General features: G+C 38.9%; 2 protein-coding genes across 3 annotated transcripts in view; one reads left to right on the plus strand and one right to left on the minus strand.

Moving 5' to 3' along the window:
• Window positions 1–270: 270 nt before the first annotated feature.
• On the minus strand, window positions 271–9437 carry LOC756068. Of its 2 annotated transcripts, XM_030977221.1 has the most exons (6): window positions 9364–9437; window positions 8562–8620; window positions 8112–8201; window positions 7003–7130; window positions 5383–5557; window positions 271–2279 (listed from the first exon to the last, which is right to left on the minus strand). In XM_030977221.1, exons 1-6 carry the CDS (start codon window positions 9428–9430, stop codon window positions 567–569), a joined length of 2232 nt encoding a protein of 743 aa, XP_030833081.1. In that variant the 5' UTR covers window positions 9431–9437; the 3' UTR covers window positions 271–566. The 2 variants fall into 2 exon arrangements, with proteins under 2 accessions (XP_030833081.1, XP_030833080.1); XM_030977220.1 differs by lacking the exon at window positions 9364–9437 and having other exon boundaries at window positions 8562–8796.
• LOC105444256 overlaps window positions 5934–18275 on the plus strand; it is a 31198-nt gene continuing 18856 nt past the window's right edge. Inside the window, exon 1 of the mRNA XM_030977222.1 lies at window positions 5934–6384. The gene's annotated coding sequence lies outside the window, so the exon portion shown is untranslated. The remainder of the gene's footprint in view (window positions 6385–18275) is intronic.

The raw sequence follows: 18275 nt of genomic DNA on the forward strand, positions 1-18275 counted from the left end.
GAGCAATGGTATCTCTCTTATCCTGTCATGTATTTTTTTATGGAAAGTCGTCGTCCCCCCCCTCCCCGATTGGGTAGAGTAGGTTTATGTATCTGAAATGTTGATGGTGGTTTCATCAGTTCACAGCCGTAGACTTGCCCCCCCCTCTATCCTAGTATCATTTCCCCCACACTATCTCTGTTAGTATCACTCCCCCCCCCCCCTGCCCCTCTCTTTCCTCTAAGAAAAACTTTCTCCTCCCCGCCTCTCTCTCTTTGTATCAATGTCTTCTTCCTTCCCCCTTCTCTCTCTCTCTCTCTCTCTCTCTCTTCCTCTCTCTCTCTCTGTTAGTACCACTTCGCTCCCCCTCTCTTAGAATCACTTTCTATCCCCTTCCCTCTCTCTCTCTCTTATTCTCATTTTCTTTTCCACAATGTCCCAAGTTCAGCTTATTTCATGTTGTCTCGAATGACAGATCATGTTACTTGATATTGAAATAAAGATCTATTGGAATCAGTAACCCGTGTGGCGTTGACCTACTTGAAATTTAGTCTCCCCGTTAACCATGTCATCATCAGAAGCCTTTATTACGAGCAACAGGTGCACGCTCTTCCAGTGACTCCCTTGTTAGTATTATTTGGGAGAGTATCATTGGTGCCGCCGTCACCGTCCTGTGAATGTTTACCTCTCAATCTCCTACTCCTTCTTGGCTTCCTGGGTTTGCGCTCTTTCTTGGGCTTGTGGCGATGCCTTTTTTTCTTGCCCAAGAGGTCACTATTTCCACCAAAGCTGGGTGGACTTGGGGATCTGAGAAGACGATTGAAGAAGGAAATGTCATCGGTGTCATCCTGAGCAAAGGTTCCTAGTCCGTACACCCTCTCCCGCTCCAGACAGCGGCTATCTTGGCTAGATGCTGTAGTTTCCCATCCTGAGTTTTCAAGGATCTCATCTTGGCTCGACTCTTGGCTGTGCAGGTAGTCGCTTCCTTCGAAAGTGGTCGCTTCTGCAATTGAGGACATAGCAGAGAATGCAGTTGTAGAGAACGGAAAGTTCGGATTGTACTTCGGGTGAGTTGACTTGGACTGCTTTCTTGGCGCAACAAGGGATGATCCCTGCCGCGATTTGACTGAATTGTAGGCAGATCTCATTTCACTGTTGTCTTCCTTGAGAAGGCGATAGGTGTCATCTTGTATAGGAAACAAAATATTGCCTTCTAATCCACATGGTTGGAGACCTAAATAACTTGTAAATGGCATGATACTTGTAGACCTGTCAGGACATGAGTGCATCGGATGATACCGAGTGAGCTGTTTATTTTGTTGATTGGAACCTGGACTTGCGTGTTTCTCCGATCTGTGATTCTGGGAATCAGCCAAGCTAAGAATGTCAAGAACCGTTCTCTCATCATCTGACTTACATCGGATCAACTTATCGAAAGATGAATCCTCAGAACGTGGGTGGACATCGGGGTAAGTGTTTAGAACATCTTCGTCGGAAACCTCCGACGCACTACACGAGTTATTAGTGTTATTATTCTGACTGCGTGCTATACGAATCCCTCTTTCCAGCACCGCTTGTGGTCTATCTTCTTCCATTCTCTCCCCTGTCTTGTTGCGCATTTCGCATTTCTGCAGCATCGATGCTCCCCTGCACAAGGCGCTCACTTTCACAAGATTCGCAGCCGGTTTTCCCGATCGGTGTCTCTTCTTCTTCTTTGATTTCAACGATGATGACGGCTTCTTTTCATCAATGACGAGAACACCCTCCTCGTCATCCTCCTGACTGGTTTTGGGCTCGCTACCCATGGTCTCTGTCTCGCTCTGTGTGTTGTTATCACTACTATCGGTCGTCATCGCATGTTCTTTAACCCCTATTACGATGCAGTGACTTCCGACTTTCTTGAGCATCATATCATCCTCCCGCGCTCCGAGGCGCCGCGTGCGTTTCCTACTTCTACCTCCCATCTCGCTCTCACGCCTCATTATAACACTTTCCCCAATAGAACCTGATTCATCTACCCCCGTCTCTCCGATACTAATTTCCTCAGCACTTTCATCACCAGACACGTCACGGCTTAACGCTTTACGCTTGCTGCTGCCTCTTTTAGCAGAAACCATTTTCGTCGCGTTGGTGCTGCTTTTGTCGCTTCTGTCGTTGACACCTAATGTTTCAGTTGGCTCGTCAAAGTGTTCAACTATTAACACCTCTTTCTTTGGTTCGTCTGAGGGAGCAACGTCTCGCATCTCTTCTTCAGATGCTGACGAGTCTGCAACGTTCGAATGATGAAGTGATGTCGGGACCTAAGAAGAGAGTAAATTTAATACAAACATTATCATGATTAAGGCATTCATATTGACCGCTAATAAATCGTCATCATAATACATATATCATGCATCCATATTTGTGGCTAATATATTTAATAATAATAAATTTATATAGCGCAGCTTTTATACAAAATATATTCAGCTGCGCTGGTTAAGAGTTCCTTTTTTTATGCTAAATTCTACAAAATAGGATCTCTCAATTGAACAAATATGTTTTGAACACATGCATCCATATTTACCGCTAATACATTTTTAACATATGTACATGAACATGTATGCGTCCATATTTACTGCTAATAAAGTTTGAACATATGCACATACATCGATCTCTGTATTGAAGCAGTCTTTTCCACCATAAGTCAATTTACACAAGTCACCACGTCTCATTAATGACGTATAAGTCACGCACAGTAAAAACGAATACAGAATATGTAACACCAATGATGAATCGAGATGGATGCTATTCGTATTTTAGATATATCAATTTAGACAATTAAAACAAAATATAATTAACTGCACATAAGATTCAAAGAGTTACAGACCCTGTGTAACGAGAGGAAACCAAAGATAGATACATTAGGGCGGCTTCCTGTTAACTTATGAACACAATATCATCTTGGTCTATTAATTTTACATCAGCGATGTCACAAAAGAACTTTAACTGATATACATGTATGTCCATATTATGGGTAATTCCCCGCAGGGTGTCATGTAGCTAAGACTTTTATATATTCTTTTCATCAAAAATGAAGAAAACAAATCCCTTGATATGACCATGCACGAGTGGTAGTTAAATAAGGAAGAACCTTTGGTCCGTGGTCATGTCAATACATTTTCAATTTTGGGAAGAAATAGATATTAAACGACAAATGTCTTATGAAACACATTCCATGGAAAGTTTAGGCAATATGGTACATATTTTGACTGGTACACAATTAAGTCAACAACTTTAGAATCAGGATACTTATTTTTTCACCACCCAGTAGACCGAAAGCGATAGCCTGATCTTGTGGTTAAAATATAGGGGCACTTGATGAGGTGAGCCCACTGATGGGCTTACCCGTGTGAGGGTTAGATACAGGCCGGGCGTATCAATAACAAAATTACCCAACTTTGGTAGCTCCTAATTGAAAAGTCATAACCAATATGACTTTGAAATTGCTTTCATGATGTAGAGTAAATTATTTTCTGTCCAGTGATACCCTATTTATAATACTTTCTGCCACGGGCGAATGAGCACAAGGGTCTTTAAAAAGTGTTGTCAAAATCGCCTTGTTTCAAGTTTGGGCTTTAGGAACCAATGCACGTAAGCAGGTCAGGCCATAATATGCATGCGCTTCTTTAGTTATAAATCCTTTTAAAAGTTAAATTGTGCCTCGCGCTTCAGTGCTTCATTATTTAAAATGATGCAATGTAACTAGGCTTTCACAACACTTTGTTTCAATCGACAGGATAACCTTTAATTACTTTAAACAGCCTACTAACTTCTTGTCTCATGATATCTAAGTTCTCTCTGCTCACTTGTCCACTGCGCCATTTCACACGCGTAACTAAGGAGCATGAGATGTTTATCTCGAATAGCAATTGAAAACGGTTCTAGGACACCTACCCTGTCCTTGGACATCCACCCCGGATAACCACCCACAGTCAAATACCCCCTTGGACAAATACCCCCTAGGGCAACCACCCTCTAGGACGACTACCCCCTGGGACAACCACCCGGACAAACCCCCCAGTAAACTACCCCCAGGACAACTACCCCGCGGACAACTACCCCTGGACAACTACCCCCTAGGTCAACTTTCACCCGGGCAAATAACCCCCAGACAACTACCCCCTACGACAACCATTCTCTAGGACAACTATCCTAGGTAGTTGTCCGGGAGGTAGTTGTCCCGGGGGGTAGTCGTCCGAGAGGGTAGTTGTCCTAGGGGTAGTGGACTGGGGGTGGTTATCCGGGGGTGGATGTCCAGGGGGTAGATGTCCAGATACGATCGAAAACTCAAAGGTAATTACTAAACCCAAATGCAAGAAAGAACATTTATGATTAGGCCTAATAGTAATATCAAAGAAATTGACAACAGACTTTTACCAAGAAAGGTAACACCCCTGATAAACTTTATCCATTTTGTATCACTCAATGAGAAGATTAAAAAAGGGATGTGAACTAAGGCAATATTGTAATCATCATAACGAAGAGATCAAATCTCATAAATTTTGCTTGTAATAAGCATTTCTTTGAGTTTGAATTGATGTTAACACTTTTTTAAAACTGCCTAATAATCAATGTAAATCAAGGATCAATTTATTTTTCTGGAATGAGATAACACAAACATTAAGGCCCGAATTCACAAAGGAGGTTTGTCGACAAAGCTTGGTTTTCGTAGTCACATGACTGCGTTTTTACGCGTTTTTTACAAACCTGGTTTGTAAAGAACAAAAGGAGGTTTGACGACAAACCTTGGTTTGTCGACAAACCTCCTTTGTGAATTCGGGCCAATGGCTTAATTTTGACCCACATTCATTGTCTCAGCCCAAACTGGGTACAAGAGGATTTCGACAATACTTTTTGAAAAGCGTGCTGTTCAGTCATCCTTGGAAGCAGAATTATGAAAATGATAGACAGGGTATTACTTTTTCTTTACACTAAAACATGATTCAAGGTCACACAAGTTATCAATTTACTAAGAAGCTAACAAAGTTAGGTAAACTTTTATTTTTTTTATTACGCACTGTTTATGATACACACAAATGAGCTCGTTGAATGCAGTGACTGATATGACTGAGCGTATGGCGTCCCACGTAAAGATGATTTATCCATTCATACAATACAGGATTGCCAGACCATATGTATTTTGTGCCTTATTTTGTTATTTTCATTGTTGCAAAACTTATCAACCGTGTTAATAATTCATTCCCCTCGCTCATATGGACACGGGAGGTGGAGGGTAGTTATAATTATGTGGCTAGAGGTTGCGCCTTGACTGCATGGATCTTTGCCTTAATATGCCTGAATGACCTTATTGGATCGTGCGAATGAAATAACGCCTCGTGTGCTTTGTACACACACGGGTCTTACCTTCTGATACAGTTGTCTGCTTAGGCCAAACTCTAGGGATGGACATTCTTTTGTGTCGTCCTCGCTGACATGCACTGCAACGTCATAGGTATTTGATGATGAGCAGAGCAAGTGATTACCCGTCTGCATGTCATCTTTTCTTACACCTTCATTATTTATTGATTCTTTTATAATCCTGTCGAAAGATGGGTACCAAATGAAACGATTTAAATTAATCTTCAAATAGTTTACTTATTTAATCTGATGCTATGTTCGGATACCATATCATTAATGGATGAAATATTTTTCTATGATGCTATGTCTGGCAATTTGAAAGGTCAAGTAGAGTAGCTTTTAAGTTTGAATAAAATTAGAAAACTTTATTTTGTAAACTTTTTTTTCTTTTCAAAAACATCTTGGCTAACCTGTGATGAAGTATTTCTAATAAATAAAAACAACTAATTGATATTCAGAAGTAGCTGAAGTTGAGCCCAGAAAATAATGTCAGAGATAGCGGTGGCGAAATCAGCAGTCATAGAAAAGTTCATGAACCCGAAACTTTTGTAAATTTACATCAGCCTCCACACTATACATCCTATCCGAAAAGGAGCGTTAGTAATTTCTGCTAGTGCCACCCATTTTGACAGAATAATTTGGAGAGCTGACGACATCAATTATCAACTTCTCCTCTGGGAGTCGTTTCTCAGTCAGAAATGGACAAGAGGCGCCAAAAAGAAAACCTGGACAAATTGGTTCGGTAGTAGGAAAGATAACGAGAAAAATTCATCACTGTTTGTGCTCGAGTATGTAAGGTGTGTTGTGCGTACGTGTACAGGTACGTCGTACACGCCACGCTTGCTCACTCTGAAAGTGAAGCAAATATCGACGAGAAAAGGAGAATGAGAGGCGAACAGGGAACAGGAAATAAATGTTAATGCGCTGTTAGGTACTTACTGTTAGCGTTACAAACGTTATGAACAGGTTATATTTCATACTGGACCACTGAAGGAATTACGCAAAAATGTGAGTAGACCTACGGTGTTTTCCTTAACTTAAACTATCATTGCCTAGCTGTATCGTTTTTCCCTGCACCACAATGCAATCACACATAATAGAATGAGATAAAGTTTTGTTTGTAATGCATCTTCATTTAGTTGCCTCGCTTGGGTAGTACAGGGCGTCTACATGCATGTATTAACCCATTCGACACCGAATTATGACGGAGGGGGGGGGGGGGGGTGGGATTCGAAAAGTATCTTTATTACGCACTGGAAGACATCTTGACCTGTTTAACATATTTTTGTTTGGTGAACAGACATCCCAAACAAGTTCAACTCTTTGGTTGCTAATTTCTTCGCCTCTCTGCACGATCGCTCATTTCCTAAACAAAACACTAGTCACCACTTGACGGAAGGATTGCTTTGTGCAACACGATATCTTTTTAAATTTACTAATTACTAGTCTTAATTAGCTGCATGACAACACTTTTAACACCAATGTAAATTAATCTTGCACTGGAAAAAGTTAAATATTCGTCAACTTAAGTCGTTGGTATGTCTATCCCATGATACATACAATGTGGCGCAGGGAGATTATTCGCGTGGCAAATAAAGAGTATTTAAAGTAAAAAGTAAATATTACCTATTGTGTTGTATAGCATTCAAAATGTGATCGTCATTGTTTTCCATATCATGTAAGACATCTAACAATTCGAATCGGAGGCTGTCGTATTCTCTTAGGATATGTAGTAATCGATTTTCAACGAGGATCTGTAAAAGGGATAGAAAAATCATCTTACTAATGGAAAGTAAATAGTAACGAATCGGCCATTTTCTTAATGTAATCAAACTTGATGCATTCGTCTTTGTGAAATGCCTTAATTATTTAAGTCTAAACCCGTAACGAATGATTGTATTTTGATAATCAGAATGCAAATCACGTGTTGTTAGGCAGGGCAAGCTATCAGGTTCGTCGTCGTACCTAGCGATAAATAATATATGAAATAGGCCATTGATGCATAAATCGTTGTTAAGTGCCTCGTTGCAACTATTGAATTCACCTTGTTCGTTGAAAGTTGAATGGGATTGACTTAGGAAAATCCAGACTTTATTCCCCACTGTCCGTTTCAAAAGTGATATTTTCCATAGCTTCAAGCAGACAGACGTAACGTTTTTTATTTTTTTATTTTAATAGTATTTCCCAGTTTTTCCCGGCATTTCCCGCTTTTTGTCCACATTTGCTAGGCAGTATTTACCAGTCGGTAGTAACCCTGGCCCCGACAATTTACCCTTACGGCAATCCCCCCCCCCCCCCCCGAGACTGGGAGCATGATATTTCTTATTCGCACACAGCTTTTGTATACATGTACAAATAACACATTGATTGCTAGTACAAATAGTGAATATGCACTGCACGCAGTTTAAGTCACAGTAGGATAATGAACGAGACTTATCGAGTTCATTGTCTGTCTCATTTTGACTCAAGTGCAGTGCACATTACAAATGCACGAGCTAAATCCATGTATTTTTTTGTTTGATGAGATGGGTCTGCAATATGAGTAAAAAATCGAGAAATTCACGGTTGTCATCACCAAAATGCACTCCCCTGTGCATATGATAGAATTTAATACACGCACAAGTGATCCATTTCTATGCTTCTCATTGGCTACATTCTTAAACCCATTTCATAAACTTCTATGTCATACAAAAAGTAATTATGAATTGAATTAATGGAATTAAATAGTTACTTACGTTATCGTAGAGTTTCTCGGTATTCTTTGATGCGTTGTATTGCAGTAAGAGACCCACGGCTTGACGATAACCATCTTCTGTTAGCTTATTCTTTAATTTAAAAGAAAGGTAATAATGAATAAGGAAGGACGGGATCAAACTTTTGATTCAAATCAAAAGACTTACACAAAGAAAAATATACCGTACATGCAGGTGTACACAATATCAGCTGAAACTACCAGCAATTTTTTTTTCTTCATGTTGGATAAATGAACGCCAAAAATTAAATGCCTCTTTATTTTTTTTTTGATCGACAGAAAAAAATGAAATATTGCGTCCTCTCATTTCAAAACTCTTGATTCACTTTGATTCACATGTATTATGCTGCTAAAATGTTTGTGATTCCTTTTTTGAAGATACATGAAATAAAAAGGAACTTGCACATGACTGCGTAGACTAATACCGACTTACTTTTAATTTGTTGAATACAGTGACAATCGGTGCCAGCCTTTCATCATCTACACGCAAAGCTAAAAGAAAGTAATCGGACATAAGAAAAGTAAAAACAAAAATAAAGAGACATCTACATATATAAAGAAAGGACAAATCATCAGAAATAATCATCACAAGTAGCGATTCTTTGTTTTAGGCTTCTTGCACGATAACAACCACCCGCACCAAAATAGATGATTAAATAAATAGATTGAGAAAGAAAGAAAGAAACAACACCCCGGCATCATAATTGATAAATCAAACAAATAAAGAAATAGGGAAATGATGTATAAATGAATAAATAAATGAATACAGATATAGAAAGAAGGATAGAAAGAAGGAAAGAAAGAAGGAAAGAAAGAAAGAAAGAAAGAAAGGAAGAAAGAAAGAAAGAAAGGAAGGAAGATATAATTAATGAACTACTAAATGGAGAAAAAAAAACATTTAGAAATATAAAAACGTGTCACCCGTCTCGCTGCATTATCTACAACCAATCTTCAATTCAATTCAATTCAATTCAAATGAACATTTATTTTCTTCCATTCAATTTGACAACATATATTTGATAAAATACATGTACTGTCATTGGACAGCTACCCCTGGACCACTGCCGAAAACAACCATCCCTTGGGACAATCAGACAACTACAGACTTGGAACAATCGGACAACTATCCCTTGGCTCACTAAAGTGGGTCAATCGGCCAGCTACCGATCCTTTCACGATTAAATTATGTATTCTGTATAAAATGTTCAGCTATGATCGTGATCATGTTTACTTACACGGTGAAAATTTGTCTCGCAGCACAGAGAGCGTTTCTGCACTCGTGAAATCTTTCGCCAGAGCCATTGAAGTGGTTGAGCTGTGTAAATTATGAAGGTTAAGAGAAACGAGAGAGAGAGAGAGAGAGAGAGAAAGAGGGTGGATAATTAATCACATACAAACAGATTAAAGGTACTGATGCACATGACGACGAAGATTGATTTGCGGTGATTTTGCCTTTTAATACAGGAATCACACTTTTTTAAAGTACAGGGGAAGCTTGTATGATGGGGGGGGGGGGGGGGTGCCCGGACACTTAAACATAAACCCTTCTCTTTTGCCTTCAGATTTAACGAATTAATATCCATGAAATAGCACGAACCATCATGATTATTCGTCCTTCATAATATTGTCCTTTTTTTATTTTAAGAATTTGTATGAAATATTGCTTGTAAACTTCTCCATTTTGCTGTTTTAAATCAATTGTCCGGATACACAACCTGTCCGGACACACAACGTCTGGGTAGACTATTTATTTCTGCCATCTGATTGCTGTATCTTTTGCGATATGTGTTTGATAAGTAGTCCCCCAAACATGCTTATAATCACATGATCATTCATTAACCTGCCATTCTGTAGGTAAGTGCATGATTGCACTTTTGTGAAAGAATAGGCGTGCCCGTGTGTGTATTCGGGGAGCCTGGAGGGGGGGTCGTGAGTCCTGACGCTTTATTAAAAAAAAAATACGACTAGATTAAGCCCGTCACTAGCTTTCCCGGCTAGTGTTGGGATTTTAAAGAAAACTTCAGGTAAAACTCATGGCTAAATGTCGGATTTGAGTGCATGTATTCACCCTCCCCCCCCCTTTTTTTCCTGGTGCTATAAACATGTACACAAAGCGGCATTTTCCCTCTTTTTTGATTGGGTGGGGGGGGGGGGGGGGTTAGGTTTTTTTTTTTTTTTTTAATCTCGTCAATGATTATTATTGATTACACAGTAATTCATAAATTGCTATACCTCACCATTTTATTGTTAACATTTCTGTTAAGTCACATGGATTGGAAAAGAAGACCTTCAGGTTACAGTTAATTAGTTAATCTTTTTTCTTTTCCCGGCACCCATGTGAATCTTTTCCAAATGTACTCTTGTTTTGTATTCAATGATTTTCTTTGTTTTTGCCGAATAAATAATAATAATAATAATAAAAAAATGCATCAAAAATATATTTACACCACTGCACGTCCAGGTCCAAAAACAAGAGGTACCCATCTTATTTTTACAGTTTACTATATATTAAAGAAATAGTGCATCTAAATCTCTTCAAACCATTTAAAGATCTTCTTGAAATCAACTGTCCGTGAAAACAACCTTGTCTGGACACACGATCCCCCCCCCCCTCCCCCACTTCGGCTCCCCGTAGCAACATGTAGCTAGACTAGAGCTAGACATCTTAAAATCTAATCCTAGGTAGATTTAGTTCATTCTACTCCGGATTTTAGAGTCGTCATTAATCATGTTTATGTGGTGTTTGCTCATAACTGTGAAACAGGTTTAAATTATACCACTGTGATTTTCCGTACAGATCAGTTGAGTTGTGAGTCCGGACAGGTTGTGTATCTGGACAGTGTTGGACAATATGAATATCATGATGGACAAAAATTAATGATGTTTAGGATCAGTGGCGGATCCGGGGTGGGGGGGGGGGGGGGGGGGTCCGGGCCCCCTCCCCTGGCGCTCCAGCGGGGGGGGGGGGGTGCGATTTTTCAAATTTTCGAGGGCCCCCTTGAAATCAACTGTCCGTGAAAACAAACCTGTCTGGACACACGATATCCCCCCCCCCTCCCCTACACTTCGGCTCCCCGTAGCAACATGTACGATGTAGCTAGACTAGAGCTAGACATCTTAAAGTCTAATCCTAAAGTAGATCTAGTTTATTCTACTCCGGATTTTAGAGTCGTCATTAATCACGTTTAGATCTAGGCCTAGATTATGTGGTGTTTGCTCATATTATCTGTGAAACAGGTTTAAATTATACCACTGTGATCTTCCGTACAGATCAGTTGTGAGTCCGGACAGGTTGTGTATTTGGGGTGCCAGGAAAAAATGTCAGAGGAAAAAATGTCAGAGGTAAAAATGTCAGAGGTAAAAATGTCAGAGGAAAAAATGCCAGAGGTAAAAATGTCAGAGGTAAAAATGTCAGAGGTAAAAATGTCAGAGGTAAAAATGTCAGAGGTAAAAATGTCAGAGGTAAAAATGTCAGAGGTAAAATGTTAGAGGTACAAGCAAAAAAATATGAGAGCCGTCATAATATCTCAGCACTTTTATCACACAGAATGTCGAGACGTACAGCTACTGCATGGGCTAGTCTATTATATTCCTTTCTTCCATAATGTAAACTTTATAAATGGCTGTGTGTTGTATTTCGTACATTTCCTGAGGATAATACAATGTGGAAAATAGATTTTGAAATTTATATTTCTTTTGTGATCAGGCTTGCATATATATGTAAGAATGTCTAACATTTTTTGATATTTTGAATTGGTTGATGTGTTAATGTTTGTGAAACGGACCGGTTTGGCCGGTGGCAGCCTACAACCTAGCCCGTGTAACGTTCCAGAGACGAACAAAGTCCAAACGAAGAAATGAAAGTTCTCGACAAAAGTCAAGTGTTAAAGTGAGTAGTGCATTCAATACAAATAATTACATATAATCAGGAGGAATCACGAAAAGTTACATAGTCTATATAGGCTGGGCGCCCCGAACTCTGCTAAAGCTTTAGCACCTCTTGGCGGCAAAGGAAGTGGAGTAAAAATGAGAAAAAAACCCAGAAGTCGCCCGAAAAGTGAAAACTCGCTCCGAAAACTAAACCCCGCTCCAAAAAGTAAAAGACCGTCTCGATTGAGAAGCTCATCCCCATTTTAAACCGTCTCACACATGTGACCCCTTATAAGGGCGTGTCACTACAACCGTAGAGATATTAGTAGTAGTAGTAGATCTAGTATATATCTCTATGACTACGACGCATTGCGTCAAAATAATCCCCGGCACCATACACACTCATGTCGAAAGGAACTTTATTAATTTTGCGAACTTAACCTCCAGAGTTGAGCTTTCCGGCAATACTCATCGGCCTCGTAACTTACATAACTCTCACATTTGTGCTCTTTCGAGACAACTCTTTCACTCGCCATCTTTATTAAATCCGAAGAACGCAAATGGGCCGGAAATATAACAATCCTGGAGGCAATTATTTGAATGATAATCGGAGCATGCATTGACAAACTTACGAACTCGCACAGAAACATTCTGAACTAGGGCACAACAGTCCTATAGTAACGATGAACCTTAACAACAAGCTACCCCCCCCCCCCCTCAAAAAAAAGAAAGTTGTTTACTCCATTAACTATTCCGTTGAATAATACTAGAGCCATTTTATAATGGGTTTTATAAAAAATGGCTCTAGTATTTTAAGCATCGTGATTGGTCAATACGCGTCACATGACATTGACAAATTTTTGATGCAAGCACGATTTTGCAGAAATGAGTGCAGAAAAAGCGCAACAAAAAGTTATATTGCACGTGACCATGGAGATCCAGTGCGCGCGCGTACGTGTAGTACGCGCTCCCTCGAGTGCATTGCAATTATTGTAGGCTACGCGTAGATAATATTGTACGCTTCAGATCCCCAGCGCAACGTACGCGTAGCTTAGAGTGCAATAGTCAAAATGACTCGGTTTCTTCAGATGGTTCGCACTGTCAACTCGCCGCAAGCGGCATCTAAAGAAACCTCGCGCGTACTAGTGCATTCACCGCTATATATTGCACTCTGGGACGTGCGTTATTTGTATAATGTACACCCCGGCCGCGCGCCCCACGGTGTAGAAGCAATCAGAAAAGGCATCTAGCCTAGCATAAACATGTATGGCGGTGTGACCAAAGTTCGCGCGTGACCAAAGTTCGCTTTCTCAAAAAATCGGTAAGATTTCGAAAATCTGATATCACCAATGGAAAGAGGGTCATAAAATTACCCAGAAACGAAATTTACTTTAGAAGTGGGTGCGAAATTGTGAAAATATTGACAAAAGATCGGCAAATTTTGCAATTATTTGCGTCCGTTCCGAAAAATTATCAACTTACCGATAAGGGTCTGGAAATCTTCATTTCGAGATCAGAAATCCTCAAAATTGTAAGTAAACAGTGGTACTAACTGATTGTACGATATCTTGCCTTGCAAATTATGATATTACCTTATTTTTGATGAATCGCATTTTTTGATAAATCAACTGTAAACCATCGTGCGTGAAGTTAGGTCTCATTGTTTTGGCAAACCCGGACTTTAGTGCCCCAGCTGAAAATCTCAGTTTATTATGGATTTAATATCAATAATATTAATTATGCTAATATATGCAAATATAAACATACCAAAACTTGATGATTTTTAATCATTTGACGTCATAAAAAGCAATTTTAAGCCAAAAATAGCAGCGAAGTAGGGGATCTCCTCTTTGCTTGATGCGAGATACTAGCGAACTGAAATAACCGAATAAAAACTATGGTGAACTAAAAAAAAGAAAAGAAAAAATCAAACCACCTCTGAAATTACCTTTGAAATGTTTATTAATTTTTTCTTCCGATATGCGCACATGATAGGGGCAGGTTGGGATGGGATGGGGGGGGGGTGCTCAATAGTCGCCAAATTTGGGGTAAAAGGGCAACTGGCCTTGGGGGCAGAATAAAGAAAAGAGCCACCCCGGAAAAAAATTAGAAAAATGATTACAAAGAAAAATAAGTAAATAATAAATTTAGCCCCCCCCCCCCAAGGCCAGTTGCCCTTTTACCCCAAATTTGGCGACTATTGAGCACCCCCCCCCCCCCATCCCATCCCAACCTGCCCCTATCATGTGCGCATATCGGAAGAAAAAATTAATAAACATTTCAAAGGTAATTTCAGAGGTGGTTTGATTTTTTCTTTTCTTTTTTTAGTTCACCATAGTTTTTATTCGGTTATTTCAGTTCACTAGTATCTCGCATCAAGCAAAGAGGAGATCCCCTACTTCGCTGCTATTTTTGGCTTAAAATTGCTTTTTATGACGTCAAATGATTAAAAATCATCAAGTTTTGGTATGTTTATATTTGCATATATTAGCATAATTAATATTATTGATATTAAATCCATAATAAACTGAGATTTTCAGCTGGGGCACTAAAGTCCGGGTTTGCCATTGTTTTTATGACTTTTTTAGATGCAGCGCGCACGCACGATCGGACATCGAATTTTTAGATCGCGATATCTCCGAAATCCTTTGACGGTAAAATTTTCTAGTTAAACCAATCTGTAGTAAAAAACTTTGCCGTCCATTTGGTAATAATTGAAATAAATAAAGTTGTGTAGAATGTGAGAAATCACAGATCGAATATCACTTTTTGTAATATGTTCTAAAATGTCCGCGAACTTTGGTCACCCCTTCATAAGTATTGGTGTGTAGTGCAAGGTTTGGAGTCATCAAAATGATAAAAAACTTTGGCCCAGTCTTGGTAAAGTAACAAGCACTGTCTGTAGATCTACACAGAAAGATATTGATATGGGACTACACAAACATATGGCATACAAATCGGGCCTCATTTTAAAGCTGATACTTGTCATATCTGGGATATCTATGAAGTCCTTTGAAATAGATTTTCAGGGAATAACTTTTTTCTTTGATGTTCTTCCACACTTGCATAGGCCTAATAAGAATGATAACAAACGCTCACAACGCTCATGTTCACCTTTCCCCAGAACTCAACTTTCTCTTTAATTGATGTAACATGGGCGGCTTTCTGCTTTGTATCGGAGTAACAAAGCTGCTTATATTTTCTCCCAGACTGTTTTATAACGCAATAGACAGCCTAGACGAATTGGCAATATTTTATTGCATCGCGCGCACTTCGGGAATGTGATGGGTTTAGCATTGATAACATGGCTTTCTGCTTTGTTTCAGACTATCAAAATACCAAGCCCACAAGAAAGTGGAATTGTCGGAAACATGCATTTTTGGGAAATTACATATCATTTAGACTATTCTATACCTCATGACCTAGCCCAATTATCTTTGGAGTCTGGTGCAAGAGTCTAAATTCTAATTATTTTTAAAATTCTAGAAAAAAAAATCGGAAAACCTCTAACTTTTAGTTTTATTTAATTCTAACGTTATATATTTACATGACTAGATCTAGTTCTAGATCTAAATCTAGGCCTAGGGCTAGGCCTAGAGTGCAAATCATTAATATAGCATCCCCACATAGGTCTAGATTCTAACGTTAGGCCTAGATCTAGCCCTAGAAAAGTCTACACGGACTGCAAATACACTCACCGGATTCGCGTAGCTCCGACTCGGATTGTAACTTTAGAATCTAAGTTACAGGTCTCCGTCTCCGACTCGACAAATACCGTAGATCTATGCTTGAGTTTTTATTATGTACTAACTCGATCAATTCAACCTTTATATTTCAAACTTCAGAGAGAAATAAAAGGGCCAAAGTCAAAGCTTAAAGGGAATTTAAGCTTAGATATCCGGCCGCTCCAGGACTTTAACTGTTCGAAGGTTGTTTATGTTGACCGTACCCCATATCATGTTCATGCAGATCCTATATGCAGAACGCGCGTGCGCGCATATACAATTGCGCGTACGTAACGTATACGCGCGATCGAGCGCGAGCTACAGTGGATCCACGTACCCCTCACTAATTTCATCATTCGTGATATCACGAATTCGAATTGGCAGAAGCGGATCTAGAGGGGGGGTTGGGGGGTTGCAACCCCCCCCCCCCCCAAAAAAAAAAAAAAAAAAATCCGGGGACCATTTTTTAAAATCTTATCTTTTTTTTAAACTTGTAATTTTATTTTATTCTATTTCTATGTATTTATTTCATTCTATTTCTATGTATTTATTTCATTTATTATTATTATTATTATTATTATTATTATTATTATTATTATTATTATTATTATTATTATTATTTCTTTTTGGAGGGAGGGGGGGGGGGGGGTGGGCGAACAAATGTCACAGAGTCCCTTGCCCCCCCCCCCATCAGCCAGGCGCGGATCTACGGGGGGGGGGGGGGTTAGGGGGTTTAAACCCCCCCCCCTTGGGCGGCCCAAAAAACAAAAAAACAAAAAAAAAGGGAAAAAAAAAAAAAAACAAGAAAAAAAGAAGAAAAAGGAACGCACGCTGGAGAGAAACCCTTTCAAGTGCAAATATTGTAATATTGTAATATGGTAACTTAACCAAACACATGATAACTCTGGATATAACTGTGTATTTAACTGTTACTTGATTTAAAAAGACGTTATCATGCACTACTTTTTATGGTCTCCATTGTGTTAATAGATGCCAGGAAAACATCACTTACGGGGTTCAAATAAACACCCAAAAAAAAATCGGCTCGCTGCTTCGCGGCTCGCCTGGACGATGCTCCGCATCGTCATTATTGGTCAACCCCCCCCCCCCCCTTAGCAAAAAGCTAGATCCGCCCCTGATTGGTGATATCACGAAATGGAATATATTAAGTTAACACGAATCTAGATACTACGGAAGCGTTAAAGTGCCATTCTACTTGACGACATGGCGACATAATTTATCTTACCAAGTCGACTTCTAAAAAAATACATGTCGTCATGACGACATATATTATCTTACCAAGTCGACTACCCAAAAAGTAATTTCGACATGGCGAAATAAATTATCTTGCCAAGTCGACTTCACAAAAAGTTCATGTCGTCATGGCGACATGTATTATCTTGCCAAGTCGACTTCACAAAAAAGTTCATCTCGTAATAGCGACATAAATTATCTCACCAAGTCGACTTCCCAAAAAGAATATGTCGTCATGGCGAGATATGTAGTGTGACGACTATTTCATGCAGCTCGCGTATATGCCAAGCCCTTTGTGTAAAAAACAGATAAACTCTGTTTTTCTCAGATAAACTCAGTTTATCAACAGATAAACACAGTTTATCAGAACAACTCAGTTATCAAGAAAAACTAAGTTTATCAATGATTAACTGAGTTTTTCTGATGATTGATTGATTGATTTTATTCGACAAGCTTCCAACATACAACAATATACAATAATAACAGATCAAACATAAGTCAGCTTGAACAGGATAACCCACGAAAGCTCGAGAGCTTATTTCCAGTGGGGTCCCTTACAGACATGTATAAAATTAATAAGTTAAAATAGTAATATTTACAGACAGATAAGAAAATTAAAAGAACTACTTATTAAAGATAATAATAATAATAATAATAACAACATTAAACTGATGATAGAAATGATATTAAGTACAAGAAGAAAAAGAAGAAGGAGAAGAAGAAGAAAAAGAGGAGAAGGAAGAAGAGGAAAATAATGATGAATTTGTAGAATTTCTATAACGTACGAAAACATAAGTATATACAACATGAAAAAGTATGAACCGACAGAAGAATAAAAATTTCAATCATATAACATGTCATTCACTTCTCTTCTCTGACTGTCAAGTATTAGGTATTCCTTTAATTTCCTCTTAAATGATCATAGTTTCCTATTTCTTTTACACCATTGGGAAGGGAATTCCAATGTTTTATGGCATTGTAATAAAACGAATTTCCAATACTACCTACTCTTTCTGGTAAGTTAAAGTTGAATCGTCTATTTCTTGTATGATAATCATGTACGTCAGTTTATAAACCCAGTTTATCAACTGATAAACTCTGTTTATCTGATAAATTCTGTTTATCTGTTGATAAACTGAGTTTATCATTGATAAACACAGTTTTTTTGATAAACTGACTTTATCTGAGAAAAACAGAGTTTATCTGGTTTTTACACAAAGGGCTTGCCATATACGCGCGCTGCATGAAATAATACATATCTCGCCATGACGACATATATACTTTTTGGGAAGTCGACT

The sequence above is a fragment of the Strongylocentrotus purpuratus genome, unplaced genomic scaffold (assembly GCF_000002235.5).
Source record: "Strongylocentrotus purpuratus isolate Spur 01 unplaced genomic scaffold, Spur_5.0 spur5_scaffold_9, whole genome shotgun sequence".
NCBI lineage: Eukaryota > Metazoa > Echinodermata > Echinoidea > Camarodonta > Strongylocentrotidae > Strongylocentrotus > Strongylocentrotus purpuratus.

Excerpts from the sequence above, each read along its gene's own strand:
- LOC756068 (XM_030977220.1), bottom strand. The coding sequence starts at position 8,714 with ATGATTATTTCTGATGATTTGTCCTTTCTTTATATATGTAGATGTCTC. Across the intron at positions 8,202-8,561 it reads CTGTATTCAACAAATTAAAA|AATAAGCTAACAGAAGATGG; the intron begins GTAAGTCGGTAT and ends TTTAAATTAAAG. Across the intron at positions 5,558-7,002 it reads AATGCTATACAACACAATAG|GATTATAAAAGAATCAATAA; the intron begins GTAATATTTACT and ends ATCTTTCGACAG.